Source organism: Lactuca sativa, chromosome 6 (assembly GCF_002870075.4).
Source record: "Lactuca sativa cultivar Salinas chromosome 6, Lsat_Salinas_v11, whole genome shotgun sequence".
Lineage (NCBI taxonomy): Eukaryota > Viridiplantae > Streptophyta > Magnoliopsida > Asterales > Asteraceae > Lactuca > Lactuca sativa.
In genome coordinates this window covers 170,760,302-170,780,478 of record NC_056628.2, presented here as the reverse complement: position 1 = coordinate 170,780,478, position 20,177 = coordinate 170,760,302, and the positions used below count along the sequence as shown (strand labels likewise).

Sequence of the window (20,177 nt, the reverse complement as noted above, 5' to 3'; positions counted from 1 at the left end):
CTCTCATTTCCTCCATTTACTTAATTCTCTACAAGTCTTCACCATAATGCTTTGTACATCCAAGCAGACGTTCGGTGCACATAGGCGAGAATTTAAGATAAGAAAGCTTTATTTACGATAGACGTATAAATCTCTTTATCACTCCGAAACGTTTACATGCTAGTTCTAATACCGTAGTCGTACGCTTAGAATCCTAAACACATAAGGTTTCCAGATCTGGTCGGCAACAGACCATAGATCCGAACAAACAATTCCATATATGACAAACATATAGCATTTAGCACATAAAAGCATTTTAGGCATCTTTCCTAAAATATACTAGCGCTCGTGTCTAAAATATGGTAGACACTCATCTCACAATCATTGCTTAGCATTCTAAGTTTAAGTCTAGAAATCCTACAAATTCCTAGTTCGCTTAAACTAATGCTCTGATAACAACTGTGACATCCCCAATTTCACGGCTAGAAAAGACCGATTTGTTTATGCTTTGTTTTATAAAATCAGAGTAATCCTTTGATTAAAAGAGTTGCGGAATTTGTTCCCTAAACAATATATGATAAGAATTTATCAAAGCATTTCTTTAAAGAAATGTATTTTCATTAAATAATAAAATATCGGGATGTCATTTTCCGATACAGACCAAAAGCATAAACAGTATAAAATAGACCTTACAACAGTTATTTATAACTACTGATCTATAATCCAAAATCTCTCGTCAACTCCACCAACTTATACTCTTGTGCCATTACCTGTAATGCAAAGAAAACTGAGTGGATCAGGCTTGGGAGCCTGGTGGGCATATAGGGTTTTCAACCCACAATAATATAATTATTATATTTAATCATAAAACAATCAACCCAATTACCCATCCCCATTATCTTCTTTATTTCTTAAGGTTTTACCTTAAGAATCAACTATCATTTATTCATTCGTTCCTAAGGAATGACCTAAGGAATTGGCACAAAGTCCATTGCTGCCCGAGGTTCCTATGACAAACACTAAATCCATAGCTGCCAAGGTTCATCTATACAGTATTAAATCCATAGCTACCATCGCATTATTATAAGGAACTAAATCTATAACTGCCAGGTTCAATACGTGTCCAGTAAGGGTTAGGGTATCATCGCATGAATACGTAGTTACAACATCGCCTGAACTCGTAAATCATAGTAAGGGGTTAGAGTATCTTCACATGAATACATAGTTACAACATCGTCTGAACTCGTAATTCATCACCTACAGGTCATGAGCCCGCTAGTGTTTCCACATGACTGTCTAGAATAGTCAGTGGTCGCCATCTATAGTCTATTAGATGACTACATCGCCACATCGCCGCTCGAGGATATGGTACCTCCTCTCATCTTACATCACCTATTTCTCATCACCTATCTCTCATCACCTAACTCATCTTTCATCACACACCAACTATCTCATCTACCCATGTTCTACCCAACATATTTGTAGATATAAATTACATATATAGTTTAAATCATTTAAAAACCTGTATAAAACATTCATTCAACAACCATCTCAAGTAAACAAACAACGTATAAACACATAGCACGTATTTCATAGCAAATACTTCATATCTATGCGGTAGAAGAAAGTAACTACACACTCACTTGATTAGACGGTGCTTGGACAGCACTACGGCTCTTCAAGTAGTAATTCTCTGATGAAACCGGGATATCTTCACACATCGGGCTTCTCGCAAGCAGAGCTTCGACTTGGAAACTCTTTTCTTCTCAAGATCTTCGGGCTTCAAGACTCGCTTCGGGTCTTGGGATGATACCGGGGCTTCAGGGGTACTTCTTTGCACGTAAATTGAGATAATATGGGTGAGAGAAGAGTGAATTAGCAACCTTAGTCGGATGCCCTTCAAAACTATTTATAGGGCTGATTTCTCGATTTTCATGTCGTCAACAGTATTTTCACATCATGGGCTTGATCGTCACTGCATGTGCCATCGCAAGTTGGGTCTGGCAGACTCTGGGAGGCGTCAGAAGACATTTCACTTCGTGAACACTGATTTCACGTCGTGGTCTCTGACAGTTTTGGGGTTTCACGCCCCGAACTTTAGAAATTCATAACTTTCGCATACGGACTCCGTTTTCGACGTTTTTTATATCGACGCGAAGGTCGGATTATGCTCTACAACTGTTGTTTAGACTTTGTCAGCTAATTTTGAATTTATTTTTATTATATTATTTTTAGTAGACCGGGACAGGAAAACTCCGTTAGGAATTCACAACTCCTTCATCTGACATCCGTTTTCTTCTGTCTTTTCACCGTTGGAATACTATCGACGAGATCTTCAATTCTCGTTTAGATTGTTTCGGCTAAATATCGCTCGATCTCATCTTCGAACTTCGGGTTCTACACTGCTAAGCCGAAACTTCAAAAAATCATAACTTCCTCATACGAAGTCGGATTTGGGCGTTCTTTTCATGCACGCTCTCGGTTTAACGTATTCTACGACTTTCTTTTAGATTGCTAAATCTAAATATCGCTCTATCGTAAATTCACTATTTACTTTGCGTTGTGTCGTGCCGTTTCTATCACAAAACTTCGACAGGTCATAACTTCTTCGTTATAACTCGGATTTCGACATTCTTTATATATCCGGAATCCTTGTTACAACCACTATAACTTTGTTAAGATTATTTATTCTAAATAATATTCTATTAAAAAGTCATTTTTTGACGCTTATCGTTTTTAAATTGACTAGCCCTGATCTACGGGCGTTACACCCACGCGAGAGACAGGAAGCCAGTGTAGCCATAGCCGGCGACCAAACGGGCCAAGCTTATTGATCAGAGATTTGGAGACCAGAAGGGCCATACTAGCGGGAAGTGCAGCAAGGGACACGAGGGACCATGTTGGTCCGGGTCAGCTTGCTACATGTGTGGCAAGGAGGGGCATATGGCTAGGGATTGTTCCAAAGGATTTTGGGTTTGTTTTAGCTGCAACCAAATGGGCCACATGAAGGAAAAAATGTCATCAGCTTGCATACAGGGCAGTTCAGACTCTTGCCCTTGCAAACTTGCATATCACTGATGGCCGGCAGGGGAAGGCCGATGTAGCGAGGTCTCCGGGTAGAGCATTTCAATTGATAGCAGAGGAGGCCCATGCAGCTCCAACATTGTGGCAGGTATGTGTTCTTTATATTTCTGTTGCTTTATTTATGCTTCTTATATTATCGATTGTGTAGGTACTTTTCTTGTGAATTATATGGCTACGTTTGTGCTGTTCGACGCGGGTGTGAGTCAATCATTTGTGTCATCATCATTTTGTCACGGTTTTAGTATTCCACGAGAGAATTTGAGCAGGCCATTGAGAGTCTTGATACCTGACGAGCGTCCCATCTCTACTACTAATGTCTATTGGGGTTGTGTATTAGAGATCTTCGGTGTTGGATATCCGATAGACCTCATCCCTATCGTGATGGTAGATGTTTGTGTGATCGTGGGTATGGATTGGTTGAGACGGTTTGGGGCTCCGATTGACTGTGAGTGTCAGCTAGTAACAGTTCGGGATCCTAGTGGAGGAGTGTTGACTATCTATGGTGAGAGTACTAGATCGGGATCAACTTTCTGTTCTGCTGCCAGAGCAAGACATAGTTTATTGAATAGGTGTATGGGTTATCAGGCATATGTTGTGGATACTCGGGTTAAGAAGAAGGGATCAAACTCTGTTTCTTATGTTCCAATGCTATGTGACTTTCTTGATGTTTTTCTCGAGGTGTTACCGGGTGTTCCTCTTAAGAGGAAGGTGGAGTTCCAAATTGATCTGATTCCGGGTGCGGCGCCGATCGTCAAGGCACCGTACCGTCTTACACATCCTGAGATGCAGGAGTTATCCTCTCAGTTGTAGGATCTGTTGGGAAAGGGGTTCATTAGGTTGAGCAGTTCTCCTTGGGGAGCCCCGATCCTTTTTGTCAGGAAGAAGGATGGTTCGCACCGTATGTACATTGATTATCGGGAACTAAACAAGCTAATGGTGAAAAATCTTTACCCTTTTGCCAAGGATTGATGATCTTTTTGACCAGCTTCAGGGGGCATCTTGGTTTTCCAAGATCGATTTGAGGTCCAGCTATCAGCAGATGAGGGTACGAGAGGAGGATATTCAGAAGACGGCCTTCTAAACTTGTTATAGGCATTACAAGTTTGTTGTGATGCCTTTTGGGCTCTCCAACGCACCGGAAGCGTTCATGAACCAGGTGTGTAGGCCTATGTTGGATCGATCAATGATCGTTTTTATCGATGTCATTCCAGTATATTCGAAGACTAAGAAACATCATGAGGAGCATCTTCGAGAGATTCTTGGGGTTTTAAGGATGGAGAGGCTTTGTGCCAAGTTCTCCAAGTGTGACCTCTGGTTGTGCGAGTTTTCAGTTTTTGGGACACCTCGTCAATCAAAACGGTATCTTGGTTGACCTAGACAAGATAGAGGTGGTGATGCAGTGGGAGGTGTCGAGATCTCCATCTGAGATTCGAAGCTTCCTCGGATTGGCAGGTTATTATCGGATATGCATTAGAGACTTCTCCAAGATTGTTGTTCATCTCACCAAGTTGACAAGGAAGGATGTTGCTTTCAGTTTGGGGCCTGAGCAGCATGCATCATTTGAGACTCTTCACCAGAGATAGTATGAGACGCAAGTACTTGCCCTCCCTAAGCGAATTAAGGAATTCGTAGTCTATTGTGATGCATCCATTGTAGGATTGGGTATTGTGTTGATACAGAGAGGGCATGTGATAGCCTATGCTTCGAGGCAGCTGAAGCCTCACGGGGCCAGATATCTCACTCATGATTTAGAGTTGCGGGCGGTGGTTTTCGCCCTTGAGATTTGGTACCACTATCTCTATGGTGTTCAGTGTACCATCTACACGAACCATAAGAGTCTGAGATACCCTATGGATCAACCTAACTTGAATATGAGGCAAAGGAGGTGGTTGGGCGTAATGAAAGACTATGACTGCAAGATCTTATATCATTCAGGCAAGGCCAATATGGTGGCTGATGCCTTGAGCCAGAGGGTAGCAGGTGCCCGATTAGTGATGTGTGCATGAGGATGACTGTGATGACTCCAGTCTTGGAAATCATCAAGGAAGCGCAGTCAGAGGCCGTAAAAGAGGAAAATCAGAAAAGTGAGCGGATGATCGGTCAATTTTCGACATTTGATATGGACAGTCGATGGTTTCTAACTCTTCATGGGCGGGTATGGGTACCATATGCTGGTGGGGACTGGAGGGTTTTGATGGAGGAGGCCCACAAATCTATATTTTCCATCCACCCGAGGGCTACAAATATGTATCTCAACTTGAAGCATAATTATTGGTGGCCATGTATGAAGAGAGATGTGGCATGGTTTGTGGAGCGATGTTTGACCTGTCCGAAGGTCAAAGCTAAGCACCAACGCCGTCATGGCAAGTTGCAGCCTCTAGAGGTTCCCTTATGGAAGTGGGAACAGATTACTATGGATTTCATTACAAAGCTACCGATAACTATGAGGGGTGTTCACACTATATGGGTGATAGTGGATCGTTTGACGAAGAGTGCACACTTCTTAGCCATTAGTGAGAACTCTTCTGTAGAGAAGTTGGCCGAGATTTACGTTCTAGAGGTGGTAGCTCAGCTTGGGGTGCCGACGTATATTGTATTTGTCCGGGATGTGCGCTTTACTTCCAGGTTCTGGAAGACATTTCATGAGGAGTTGGGTACCCGACTACACTTCAGTACCGCATACCATCCACATACGGACGACCAGAGCGAGCGAATGATTCAGACGCTTGACGATATGTTTCATTCTTGTGTTATCGATTATGGTGGGAGATAGGACTCCTATCTTCCATTGGTTGAGTTCTCATATAACAACAATAATCATGTCAATATCAGTATGCCCCCGTTTGAGCTCATTTATGGTCGGAGATGGCGGACTCCTATTTGTTTGGGTGAGGTGGGGCAGAGGGTCATGGGGAGCATGGAGGTCGTGCTCAAGATGACTGAGCTTATACAACAAGTTCGACAAAGACTATTGACAGCACAGAGCCGTCAGAAGAGTTATGCGGATCGGTGATGCTCTGAGTTAGAGTTTCAGGTGGGGGATCTAGTGCTCCTGAAGGTTTCACCCTAGAAGGGTGTTGTCCGCTTCAGGAAGCGGGGTAAGCTATTCCCTAGGTTCATTGGCTCTTTTCGAGTTTTGGCCCGTGTAAGCAAGGTGGCCTACCAGTTGGAGCTACCGGAGGAGCTGGGTCGGATCCATGATACCAGCCATGTTTCCCAGCTGAGGAAGTGTACAACAGATGAGGCGACTGTGTTTCCCTTGGAGGACGTTCAGGTTGATGATCACTTGAATTATGTGGAGAAACCTATAGCCATTTTGGATTGGAGACTGAAAACCTTGAGGAACAAGGTTGTGAACCTGCTCAAAGTTCAGTGACAGCACCGTAGAGGTTCAGAATGGACATGTGAACCTAAGTCTGAGATGTGGGAGCAATACCCTAAGCTGTTCCCGGAGGATAACTTCGAGGGCGAAGTCTGATTTTAGTGGGGGAGAATTATAACATCTCGAAATAAGGTACATTTCATCATTTCCTTAAATCTTTATCGAAAGTTTCACATGTGGTCCCTAATAGAAAAAGTTTGCAAAAGAGGTGGTACGCTAGGCGTACATATGAGTGCGCTTAGCATACTCATGCAACCTTCATGGTCACGGAGAGCCAACTAGTATGTTGGGCGTACATTAGGTACGTTGTGCATACTAGCTCAAATGTAAAATCCTAATTTTTAGGGTTGCCCCTATTTTAGGAACATTATGGCTTCATTTCTAGCCACCCTTATCAGCCTCCAACACTCCCATAAACCCTAATATCGCATGTATGGCTTGTGTGTGTGAGTGTTATTGCAAGTTTTAAGTGTTCTTAGCTCTTGTAGTTGAAGAAGGAGGTTAAAGAAGAAGAAGAAGGTGCTAGCAAGCTTGAAGATCCAGAAACTTCCCACCTTTATGCATCCATTTCAGGTATAAAGCTTATACCTTGGCTAGTGTTCTTCTATATCTCTTTGGTTTAAGATTTATGAGCTAAAAATACCCAAGTTTGGACCTTTTTGAGTTTGGGACTCTCAAGAGGATTTAAGCTATCCTTTCATGCATATTAAGACATCTAGATTGTTAAAAATGCTTGCTTGATCTTCCCCTTTGGCTCATGCAGGAGTAAAGTAGATTAGAATGGATCAAGTGATGTTTTGAGCCTTTTCCTAGCCATGCAATTGCTTAAAGCCCACAAATTTATCGATTAAGAGGCCTTAAATTAGTCAGATTTGTAGCTGGGTTGGTTATCTTAAAGGATTAAGACACCAACTTAGTGGATTTGGAGACTGATGGAGTACGTTGGGCGAACTCCTAGCTACGCGCAGCGTAGCCTGAATCCTCCCTGATGCATGCTGACCTAGTTGTACGCCCAGCGTATGGGGTGGTACACTCGATTAGTACGTTTGGTTAACAATAGAAAATTTGTTTTGCACCCCATATAGTCTTACACAAAAACAAAGTAAACATATAATAAATATATTATCGTTTATAAGTATTTTAAATAGCATGTATATAATATATATTAATTGATTTATTAATATACATGCTTGCGGTGCGGTTCGGTTTTTGTGGACCGGTTTTTTGGATAAAAACCGCACCGCACCGTTGACCTTCGTTTTTTGCAAAAATTAAATCCGCACCATTGGTTTTTGCATCGGTTTCGGTTTTTTGGTTGCGGTTTATTGCGGTTTTACCGGTTTTTCTTTAGTCGGTTCGGTTTTTGCTCACCCCTACCAGCTGGGTCTAGCTGTTATGTTATGTTATGTTATGTTATGTTATGTTATGTTATGTTATGTTATGTTATGTTATGTTATGTTATGTTATGTTATGTTATGTTATGTTATATGTGAATGAGGCTGCTGATATCCAACCAAGGTTGCTGATAACCCACCGGGCATGTTGTTAGCTCATTGGGACTGCTGATAATCCCCAGGGTTGCGGATAACCCATAACTATTTTTTTATGTTTTGTTATATGTGGTATCTTGGGGAACTCACTAAGGTTTGTGCTTACAATTGTTGAATTATATGTGGCAGATACTTCACAGGACTGCGGGAAGGCGAAGGTCGGATTGTACACACGCACTAGGGGATTTACTATCGGGACATGTTTATGAACTCTGATAATTATGATCCTTGTTTTTTTGGGGGTAATCATGTAATTGATAACTTGGTTATGAAAATTTGGTTTTTGGTAATTTAAAAATGAGTAAAATTTGGTCTAAAAGTTGAGGTGATACATGAGTAGTACATGCATTCCACAAATATAAGGAGAAACGTGCAATTTATAATAACATTACGAAGATAGTTAGCTTTTCATAGAAAAATACCAAGAAAATATGCTAAAAGATGCATATAAAATGCATCTAATAGTACCTATTATCTGAATTTCTTGGTATCTATGTTAGATGAATTATATGATTTTTATTTGATTTAATAGCATATGTATTTTCATATATAAAATATATTGGGTAGTGACGGGTGATGAAAATGATGAGAGAACTTGACGAATTGATGATCTAGTCGTTTAGCGAAGTATAGATGATAACCACAGACTATTCTAGATGATCTAGTGGAACACTAGCAGACTCGCAACATGTAGATGTTTTTGAACTATGTGTTCACCAAATGTAGAAATATCGCTAAGGAATCCCCAAAGTGGTTTTTTCCACCCCAATCCTTTTAGTGATCCTTCGGATAGGTCCCTTGAGACTAGTATGTAGGGTCATAATGTGAGGATAACGGGAGTGGGTAACCAGGTTGAATTGTTTGATGAAAAGAATATAATTAAAGAATTTGATTATTGTGGGTTGAAACCCTATGTGATCACCAGGCTCCCAAGCCTGACCTACTCAATTTCTTGAATTACATGTAGTGGCATGTAAGCACAGGTGTGATGATCAAATGAGAGATTTATGGATTATAGAACAATAAATAGATGTTTGTAAGGCCTGTGTTATTTCCGTTTATGCTTATGTATTGTATTGATGATGACATCTCAACATTTTTAATATAAATAAAATACATTTCTTCATAATGCTTTGATGATATCTTTATCATGTTTTGGGAAAAAAAATCCGCAATATTATTCTTCAAAAATTATACTCTGGTTTTAAATAAGCATAAATAAATCGGTTTTTTCTGGCCATTAAATTGGGGATGTCACACATCTCCTCTTGCATTTCTTCTCTTGAACATACTTATCTAATCTCATCTAAGTGACTTAAACTTATCTTGGCCGATTTCATGAAGTCACAACGTCATAAACTTACAAAATTATCAAAAATGACCACTTTTCGAATTTGGTTAGTATTTGACGTAAAGTCAAATCTCTCTCGAAATTTTTCGTGATTACACACTGGCTGTGTTTCCTTGACACAGACTGTGTTCCACACTTCCACCTACAAAGACTGTCCGGGAGAACTTTTATTTTTTGGGTAAATTACATTGATGGTCCCTGTGGTTTGGGGAACTTGCGCGCTTAGTCCCTAAGCAAGATTTTTAACTCGGACCATCCCTCAACTTTGCTTTTGTTTCGTATTTTGTCCCTAGTCGAGTTAAATTGACTAATTTGCCCTTTTGATTTTTTTTACCTTTTTCATATGATGAATTAATTAAAAAAAATATTGATTAAATGTGTTAGAAAAAGTTTGGAACTTTGGATCCCATTAACTGAAATACCCAGGACCACTCACCCCCACCATCCTCTTCCCCTCATTGTATTTGGTAATCGAAAAACTACCTCATGCCAGCACCCCCACCACTAACCTCCGGCGAGCACCACCACTACCTTTTCATCAGAAAAAACAACATCGATGTTCAGATCCAAAAAATACGCTAACTTAGAAATCTGAGACCAAAGCCATTCAATTAATCAAATTCATGAAAAAAAACTATCTAATGCAGCAAAAAAAAACATCTGATGGCAGGGAGAGTTTGTTGGGGACAAACATAGTCGATTCCGTCTAACAAGAGCACAAACATAGTCGATTCTTTACGATTTTCAGCTAATTTGAACCCTAATCGACTAGGAGAGTTTGTTGGGGTGCAATGGCAGGGAGAAGACGAAGGAGGAAGAAGTGGGGGTTAGGTCGGACGTCAGGTGCAAGATTTGTTGGTGTAGAAAAAGTTGAAACATAATTATCGAAGGTTACACAGACGATAGAGATGACACGGAGGGATGAGATGCGAGACAGAGATTTCTAAATCTTGTAGCTGTTGAAACTGGGAGCATCACCATTGAAACCCTTAGAAACCATAACTATGACACCTGAATCCAAGATACAATTTTGGACACTTCATACAACATCTCGTCTAAAAAAACCTTCTCTAAATCGCGTAAAGTGCTTCTCTCGTCAATCGAGTAAAATGCTTCTCCCAAGAACTTGAGGCATCAGATAAGTTCCCTAAATAGAAGATACAATCCCAGACGAATCCATACACAAAAATAAACATCAATCTCCTATGAATCGACCCCTGCGTTTATCGTTAGAAAACAATTTGTAGAGAGAAAGAAAAGAACGACTGATGTTGCCCTCTTCATCTGGTGGACAATGAGATCTCAAATAGAAATAGTTAGGGGTTCTAGAACTGGATTTTGGTGGTGGTGGTGTTTGCGGATTTAAACCGGTGGTGGTCACCGGAATTGAATATGGTCGATTTAACGGACTTGAGGCATGAGAGAGATAGAATTGATTCTTGTTTGGGTTGTAAGCCACGTTTCTTTTTTTCTTAATTTATAAATAACAACAAAAATTATTAGTTATTTAAAAAATAAAAATATAAGGGTAATATAGTCAATTTAAGTCGGTCAGGGACCGAATCCGAAACGAAATCGAAATATAGGGATGGTCTAAGTTAAAAATCTTGCTTAAGGAGTAGGCGTGCAAGTTTATCCAAACCACAGGGACCATCCATGTAATTTACCCTTATTTTTTTGAAAATCATACAACGTGTTTGACAAACACAGGTCGTGTTTCTCTCTAGAGGTTTTTTTTCGATTTTTTAGGTGTTGCATTTTTTGCCTAGAAACCACGTCATCTTTCGAAGAAAAAAATGTCTTGAAATAATATTGTATTTCATTTAAAGTTATTTAGATCGTACTCACCTCTAAACACGACATGGATTCCAAACATGGGTTGTGTCACTTGTTTTTATCAACTAGAAATAAATAACAAATATCAAATTTGTTCTGCGTTGAGATTTGATTATGGTATAAACTGAAAATCACATATTTTTATATTTTTGAGCTTGTGAGAAGTGTTGAATATTGTTGGAAATTTTACACATATCATAATGCAACTTTTCCAAATTTAATTAAGAGTTTATTTGATTAACATAACAATAAGTTAGGTTAAACTCAAAGAACTTGTTTTTCTTAAATAACTTGGTAGAGTTTATTAATGGTTTTCAGTTCCAATTTAGATAGAATGCTTATTAAAAAACCATATGTGGATTAATTGCACAATTAGGATAGTCGTAGCAAAACTAAAACGTCTTTTATTATTGAGTTTTTCTTAATTATATTTTTATGTATTTTATTCACTGCAATGTGCCTTATGCAAAGAGACATTGGTTTTTAGATCATGTCCCTAAAAATTTGACCATGCTTCTTTGTTTAGGTGTAAACATGGAGCCTAACAACATCTAGTTTATGCTTCTTTGTTTAGGTGTAAACATGGAGCCTAACAACATCTAGTTTTAATCTTTGTGTATTCATTTGGAACTTTTAACTTTATTAGTTGTATATGCTTTTTTCTTTTAGTCACGATACATTGTTTATTTATCCAACATAAACTAATATTTTCATTTGCAAGAGATCGTCTGGTGTAGGCTCTTTTTCTCTTATGTTGGAGATCATTATTAGAAGCAGTCGCGCTACCATATGGTAGATATTGCATACATCTTAAGTACTTTTTTTGGGAAAGAGACACATTTTGGAAAACTTGTCTTAAGTACTTGTCAAATATTAAGCCTTGGATTACGTGATGGTGAAACAATAATGTTGGCTTAGAGTGTGTGATTGTGAAATCGTAATATTGGACTGCATCCATGGTGGGATGTGAGACTTGCAACTACATCTATTGGGTGTTTTTGCCAAACATACCCCTAAAAAGGGTGTTAGTTTAGTCGGTATAATACATAGATTGTTTTGATAGATTAAAAATGTTATAACTTGGTTAAGTTTATATATAAATATTTTGTTTTATTTTCTTAATATTATAAATGTTTATTATATTGAATGATAAAGTGTATGGACATGAATAAGCTTTATCATTATTATTATTATTATTATTATTATTATTATTATTATTATTATTATTATTATTATTATTATTATTATTATTATGAGAATGGCAAGAGATTTTATTTTTTCTAATAATATCCAACTTAAATTTTTCTATAGCTAAAGATTAAAAAATAATAATAATAAAACAAAAACTTCAATTATAGAAATGGTGTAAATACTTTGTATATAGTAAAGAAGAAAAAATAAAAAGAAAGATGACAATTGAATGGTGTTGATATATATGGGGTAATAAGTAATATACTTTTTTGATTTGTATATATTTAGTCATACAATTTTTTTGTCCATATTTACTCATTCAACTTGTTTAACTTAACACATTCAATTCTTATGATCGGCTATTCCAAGTAAACCGGAAAAAAAATGACTTAATAGGGTAATATATTTTTCACTTTGTACACATTTAATCCTTAATTTTTTTTTTTTGCACATTTAGTCATTAATATTTTCCTTGTTGCAAAATAAGTCATTATTGTTTTTGTATTCATTCAATACTTATGATCGGTTTCTTTAGGTTTTTCTTACAACATCCAACGTGAGAAAATCATTGATGAGGTGTTCGGGGATGTCCATGCTTATGGTTACCGCGACCTCAACTATTTGGTTGCTTAGGTCTTATGCTTTTAACGTCGTAAATTCTTTATATGATCTTGGATTTTACTAATCTTTATATCCACGCATTAGTATTGGTTGTGTTTTGAACACCGTAACTTCTTCATACAATCTCAGATCCTAACGATTTTTATATCCACACGTTTGTATTTGAGTCTACTACAACTTTCATTTGAATTACTCTCGTTAAAAAGTAATATATTTTTACTTACGTCTTTATATATATGCATTCTTTATGAATATATGTATAAACATTTTTTTTATAAAATTTTAAGTAAAAATATATTACTTTTTAACAGGAGTAATCTAAGCTGTTTGATTGCTTAGGTTTTGAGGTTTGCCAAGGTATTGTGTTCTGAACATCATAACTTCTTCGTACGATTTGAGATTTTAAGGATCTTTATATCCACATGTTTGTATTTAAGTCTACTACAATTTTCGTTTAGATTATTCCCGTTAAGAAGTAATATATTTTTACTTATGATCTTTATATACATGCATTCTTTATGAATGTATGTTTGAACACTTTACTTATAAAATTGTAAGTAAAAATATATTACTTTTTAACGGGATTAATTTAAATGAAAATTGTAGTAGACTTAAATATGAACGTGTGGATATAAAGGTTGTTAAAATCTTAGATCGTATGAACAAGTTACGGCATTCAAAACATAAGACCTAGGCACCAAGTAATCGAGACCGCGATGACCATAACCATGAACAACCCCAAACACTTCATTAATGATTGCTCTATGTAGGATGATGTGAGAAAAAACTAAAGAAACCGTTCATAAGTATTAAATGTGTACAAAAATAACAAAGACTTATTTTGCAACAAACAAAATATTAAGGACTAAATGTGCAAAGATTATTAAGGACTAAATGTGTACAAAGTGATAAATATATATTACTCTAATAAGTCATTTTTTCCGGTTTATTTTGAGTAGTCAGTCATAAGGACTGAATGTATACAGTTAAACAAGTTGTACGAGAAAATATGAAAAAAAAAAAAAAAACTTAGGGACTAAATATATATATATAAATTAAAGAAAAAAACATCATAAATGGTCCCTGTGGTTATCCAAAATCTGAAGTTTAGTCCCCGTGGTTTAACAACCTCATAGATGGTCTCTGTGTTTTCAAAACTTTTAACGATTGGTCCTTATTGCTAACTCCGTTAACTTTTTTCCGTTGATTGAAGGGCATTTTCGTCATTTCACACCACACGAACCATTTATGATGTTTTCAGTTATTTTTTTAAAAAAAGGAAAAACTAAATATAATTATTTAATATATAAAATATATCTCTCTCTCTCTCACACACACACTCTCTCTCTCTCTCTCTCTGTCTCTCGTTTTCTTGATGAGAGGAAACTGGTGTTCGTGATGTAAATCAACCACGCATATGATTTGTCCTACTTACTATCTTGTTTCAGAGGAAAGATCACCACGAAAGCATCAAATCAGCTCAAATGTTTTACATGTCCCTGTGACCCAAGAAAAACCTATATAACAAAATCATTAAAAAAAGGCTCAATTATTCTACTATCTATATTCAAACTCATATACCCTCACCCAGATAACGAAATCAACATAGACAAAGAATCTGAGCTCTAATCTAAACTCAACGTCTCAACATATTTTGATTTCATCTTCTCCAACAAGCAAACCTCCATTCCTTGACCTTCAGATTCATCTCCTTCATTATCTATCTCCGCTCTTAACGCCTTCACAATTTGTCTCATCGCAGGTCGTAGTTTTGCATCTAGATGTGCACTCTCTTCTTCTTGTACTTCACCTCCAAAGAACCACCACCACCCGCTTCTTCTATAGTTTTCTGACAAGATGGTGGATTCAGACGGTGCAAGGTGGGTCGTTCACTTTGCTTTGATATCTTTCATGTTCTTTCCAAAAACCATAATTTGATTGAAACCCTCGTCTTCTTCCATCGCACACCAAGAAAGATAAGATCTTGCAGTAATGCCAAAAATTCCACTTGGGATTTACCGAAACTGCCAAGAATAAGCTTCCTCTTCACCTTCAACTCCAAAAAAACTCGTGTCCTCTCATCGCCTGCTACCTTTTCTTTTTATCAGATGCTTAAAGTTAGCACGATTCCAATTGAAGCAATTCAAGACTATAATGCTTTCACATCTATACAGAAATTTGGGATGAACACCCACATACAAATCGATTTCTAGAAAAAAAAAAAAAAACATACACATACACACAGTGAAAACAATGAAAACCTAGGTGACATCGGATGTAGAAATCGACTAAATCGGACATAGAAATCGACCAACCAGATCAATCTTGATAGAAAACTCTTAACTTTTTCAGTTTCCTCAAAAAGATCACCATGATTCGAGCTCTTTATGTCTTCATTTTCGTCACCGGTGACGATGAACCAAAAGAAAGGGGTCTTGATATAGAAAGAGGGTACGTAAGAGGGAGAGAGAGAGAGAGAGAGAGAGAGAGAGAGAGAGAGAGAGAGAGAGAGAGAGAGAGAGAGAGAGAGAGAGAGAGAGAGAGAGAGAGAGAGAGAGAGAGAGAGAGAGAGAGAGAGAGCTTTTCGTTTTTTAATTATATTTAGTTTTTTCTTTTTTTAAAAAACTAACCGAAAAGATCATAAATGGTCCCACAAGTGAAATGACGAAAATACCCCTCAATTAACAGACAAAAGTTATTGGAGTTAGTAATAAGGACTAATCGTCAAAAGTTTTAAAAACACAGGGACCATCTATGAGGTTTTTAAACCACGAGAACTAAACTTCAGATTTTTGGTAACTAGAGAGACCATTTATGATGTTTTTTCTAAATTAAAAGTATATTACCCTTTTAAGTGATGATCATATATTCATTTATGACAAGTGTAATTGGTTGAACAAATTCCAAGCAAGTCCTCTTCTCATAGAATTTGTTGTATATAGCTACAATTCCATTCACTCTTCCCCTTCACTTTTTCGGCAACCCACACACATCCCACCATGGATGCAACCCAAGAAGAGATGAAATTCGTCGGATTACTCGGCATTTTCAGTAAATCCTTCAAAACAGTCTTCGCATGGAAGAAAATCTTCACCCAAATCACCCTCACTCTAATCCTTCCCCTCGCAATCATCTTCATCGCTCACACTGAGATCTCTTGCCGATTCTTTCACCAAATCGAAGAAGACCCCTATCAAATGTTCGTCAACGCCTATGAGTATTACCGATCCTATATCTCCCAAACCAGCCCCACCGAATTGCTCTTCTACATCCTCTTTAAAATCACCTCCATCGCTCTCGTCACACTTTTCTCTCTCCTCTCCACCGCCGCCGTCGTCTACGCCATCGCATCCGTCTACACCGGCAGCGATGTCACATACCGCAAGCTCATGAAAGTGGTTCCAAAGGTCTGGAAACGACTCACCGTCAGTTTCATCTGTATGTTCTTAACCTTCTTCGCTTACAACTTAATCTCTTCCGTCGTGTTCTTCTTATCGAGCGTCATCTTCATGGAATTCTACATTTTATTTGCTATATCCATTCCTTACATCTTCGGGTTCTTATACTTGGCCATCGTTTGGCAACTTGCTATCGTCATCTCCGTTCTAGAAAGTTGCTACGGATTGAAAGCCATGATCAAATCGATGGATCTGATGAAGGGGAAACGGAGATTGGCGTTAATGGTGTCATTTCTTTTGTATGGGTTGTTAGGAAGTGTGGTGTTTATGTATCTGGCATTGGTCGTGCTTGATGCTGCCGAGTTAGCGGTGGTTTGGCAGGCGGCGATCGGAATCTTATGCTGTGTTTTGCTTGTGATCATGTTTCTGCTAATAATGGTGATTCAAACAGTGTTATATCTAGTCTGCAAATCTCATCACAGAGAAGCCATTGATAAGGTGGGTTTATCGACTTATTTAGGTGCTTATTTGAGCAATTCACAGCCAGCTTTCATGGTGGGTGAAGATATTCAGCTTGGAGGATCACAAAATCAACCAGTTTCTCAAGTATAATCGTCTTCTTCTTCCTTGAATTTGCATATTTGCTATAAATGTTTTTAAGTTGCAGAATTCCATGTTCATCTTCTTATATAGTGGTTGGCTTTTTATTTTTTATTTTTCGGTGGCCGATAAGTTTGTTAGAATCACATGTGGGGCAAATGAATATATAATATTTTATTTTATATATGGATAGAATAATATAAAAAACTACAGAATTTTATAACTTAAGCAATGTTTAATATGGGTATAAAAGTAATTGGTTAATTGAATAAAATGAAGAAACTTTGATGAATTTGTGGTTTAAGGTGATTAGTTTTAGAACTGAAAAATTAAGATAACAATTTTTTAGTTTTTCTTTTTTGGGAAATATATAAAAGGCTTTACGTAACTTGATTAAAGACTTTCATCAAGAATAATTACGACCAAAAGTGGAAAATATTGCAAGTTTGTTACTTTATATCAAATATTAAATTTAAAGCTGTTTAGCCTTAATTTAAAAAGGACATTGCAGAAAAGACACGATATGGTTTTTATTATTTTGTTTATTTAGTTATATAACTAAGTTTTATTGTGATTACATTAAATTTAAAGTTGTTTATTTATTAAAAACTGTTTGTTTTTTAATTTACCCAATTTAATAGGTAACACTCACTCACAACTAAAGCTTTCTGACGAGGGGTCTGAGATTTAAATAAAAATAAAATAAAACGATAGCAAATGTCTATTATTATAAATAAATAAATAAAATTAAAAAAAATAAAAAAAAAACATTAAAATTTATACAACAATAATAAATGACTTACAGATGGTGCACTGAAAATTAGTGACTCAAATTAAATTAGGGGTGAGTATTATATATTAACGCGTAACTGTCAAAGTATATACTTTTAACCTTTGAAAAATACATTTTTTAATCTTAAATATGTCATCAAGATGATGTATTTATATTTAGTGATAGAGAAAGAGGGTAAAAAAAAACAAATGTGTTAATTATTTTTTGTCACCTTTCTTATTATTGAACTTTTAGATAGTACTTGACAAATGTCACCAAGATTAAAAGAAGCATAAAATGGGCTTTCAACAGGGTATAAATAATGGGTCTTGAGCCCAATCTTTTGAAGCAGTTATAACTTATAAAGGCCGATTCCTTTCTACTAATTTTTGATTTTTTTTTTAATAAAACTTATTAATTAAAAAAAAAAGTTAGATAACGGATTTTTATACCAATCAAATAAATATTTATTTGTCTGATTGCAAACTAAAAAAGTTGATAACAAATTTTTATACAATATTATGTTATTTTCTTCTTAATTTTAACTTGTTAAAATGTATTTTGGTAATTTTTTAATAATGTTCAAAGAAGTTAACTAGAGATGGCAAAATGACTGACGTGCTCTAATAAGTTAAATGAGTTTGGACTAAAATAAGTAGTTATCTTTTTGGTGTAGTAGAAACATTTAGCTTGCTCGTAATACCTTTGTTTATGAATACTTAACTAGTTATTTGCATAATATATTTAAATAATATTTTACTTTTTTTTCCTCTCCCCACACACACACACACACACACACACACACACATATATATATATATATATATATATATATATATATATATATATATATATATATATATAGGTTGACGTTCAATAGAGAACCATAATTAACCAAGAAACCAAAGAACCAATCTTTTTTTCAACTTTTAGAACTTATTTTTTATCAAAAACTATAAAAAAAAAAAAAAAACCTAAAAATACAGAAATTCATAACTTTTTATCCTTTTCCAATGATATAAAATTCAATTTTTTTTTACGTCAAATTCACAATGTGAATCTTTGAAAATTCACAACGTGAATCCGGATTCACATGGTAAATCCGAAAAATATTTTTCACATTCACAATATTAATATATAAATTTAGATATTTTTAGATTTTTTTTCGATAAAGAATAAAATCTATAAATTGAAAAAAAAGATTTGGTTCCTTGAAGAACCAATAATTATGATTGTCTATTGAACTTTTCATATATATATATATATATATATATATATATATATATATATATATATATATATATATATATATATATATATATATATATATATATATATATATATATATATATATATATATATATATATATATATATATATATATATATATCTTTGATTTCTCATTAAGAAACTGTATGCACAGAAAATACTCATTAGTTTACTTTAGACATGCCTTCATTTATTATTTTTAGATGTATTGCTTGATCTTATTGAATTATATCGTTAAGTATAAAATATAATTATATCAATAGCCTATAAATAGAAATATCAAATTCATCGTCTTAAATTGTATGTACCAAATCAGTATTGTATTTTCTTTATTTCTTTATTTTTCTTTACTTTTTTTTTTCTTTTTGCATGTCATCGGCCGTAGGTGTCACTCTAATAAACAGCTTCACATCTACTTATACACATCCAAAATGATACAATGGCCAAATGTGCCAAAATGGCGACACGCGTCCATATAATGCTTAAAAATTGCATCTAAAAACAAAAGACGGCTACAAAATCAGGTTTTTTTTCCCTTTCCGTTCTATAGTTTGTTTGAAGGGTGGAAAGTTTATCAAACAACTGAATATTCCAGAATTTAAATATGCCACCAAGTAGAATAAAAAATACCTTCTAGACAATTCTTCATAACTCCTTAAGGCAATGAGTACTGAACCAAACAAACCGATCAATATACGAAAGTAAGGATGGCATTGTGATGTTAGTATAAGTTTTTTGTTTTCTTTTTGAAATATTCTTGCATGGAAATGATTAGTAGCAAACGTGGTGGTTGAGGCTCGAGTTGGACTCGATTTCCTTAAACAAATTTGCCGTATGTTTCCAACAGAGGTTTGAGCCCAATTTGAAAAATTGGACCATAGTTGGGTCTTGGTTGATTATTTGACTTTTGGGCCTTTAGATGATGAGTTGGGTCTTGGTCTTGGACCAAGTTAGGTTAGGCGTAAAATGATTTTTTTACCCCAAGTATGGATTTATGGTTATGCATCGAAACCCAAATGGTTAATTGAGTGTTGTTTTGATATTGACAGTTCGGGGATTTGTCAGCCAACAGATAGAGTTTTATCTGCGAGACTTTGGCAGTGTAAGGTGAGTCTCCTCACCATACCAATAGGTCGAAGGCACC

General features: G+C 36.0%; 1 protein-coding gene across 1 annotated transcript; it reads left to right on the top strand.

Annotated features, from left to right (window-relative positions):
• Positions 1-15,993: 15,993 nt before the first annotated feature.
• On the top strand, positions 15,994-17,004 carry LOC111901973 (uncharacterized). The gene has a single exon (XM_023897843.1). It carries the CDS (start codon positions 15,994-15,996, stop codon positions 17,002-17,004), a length of 1,011 nt encoding a protein of 336 aa, XP_023753611.1.
• Positions 17,005-20,177: the final 3,173 nt, after the last annotated feature.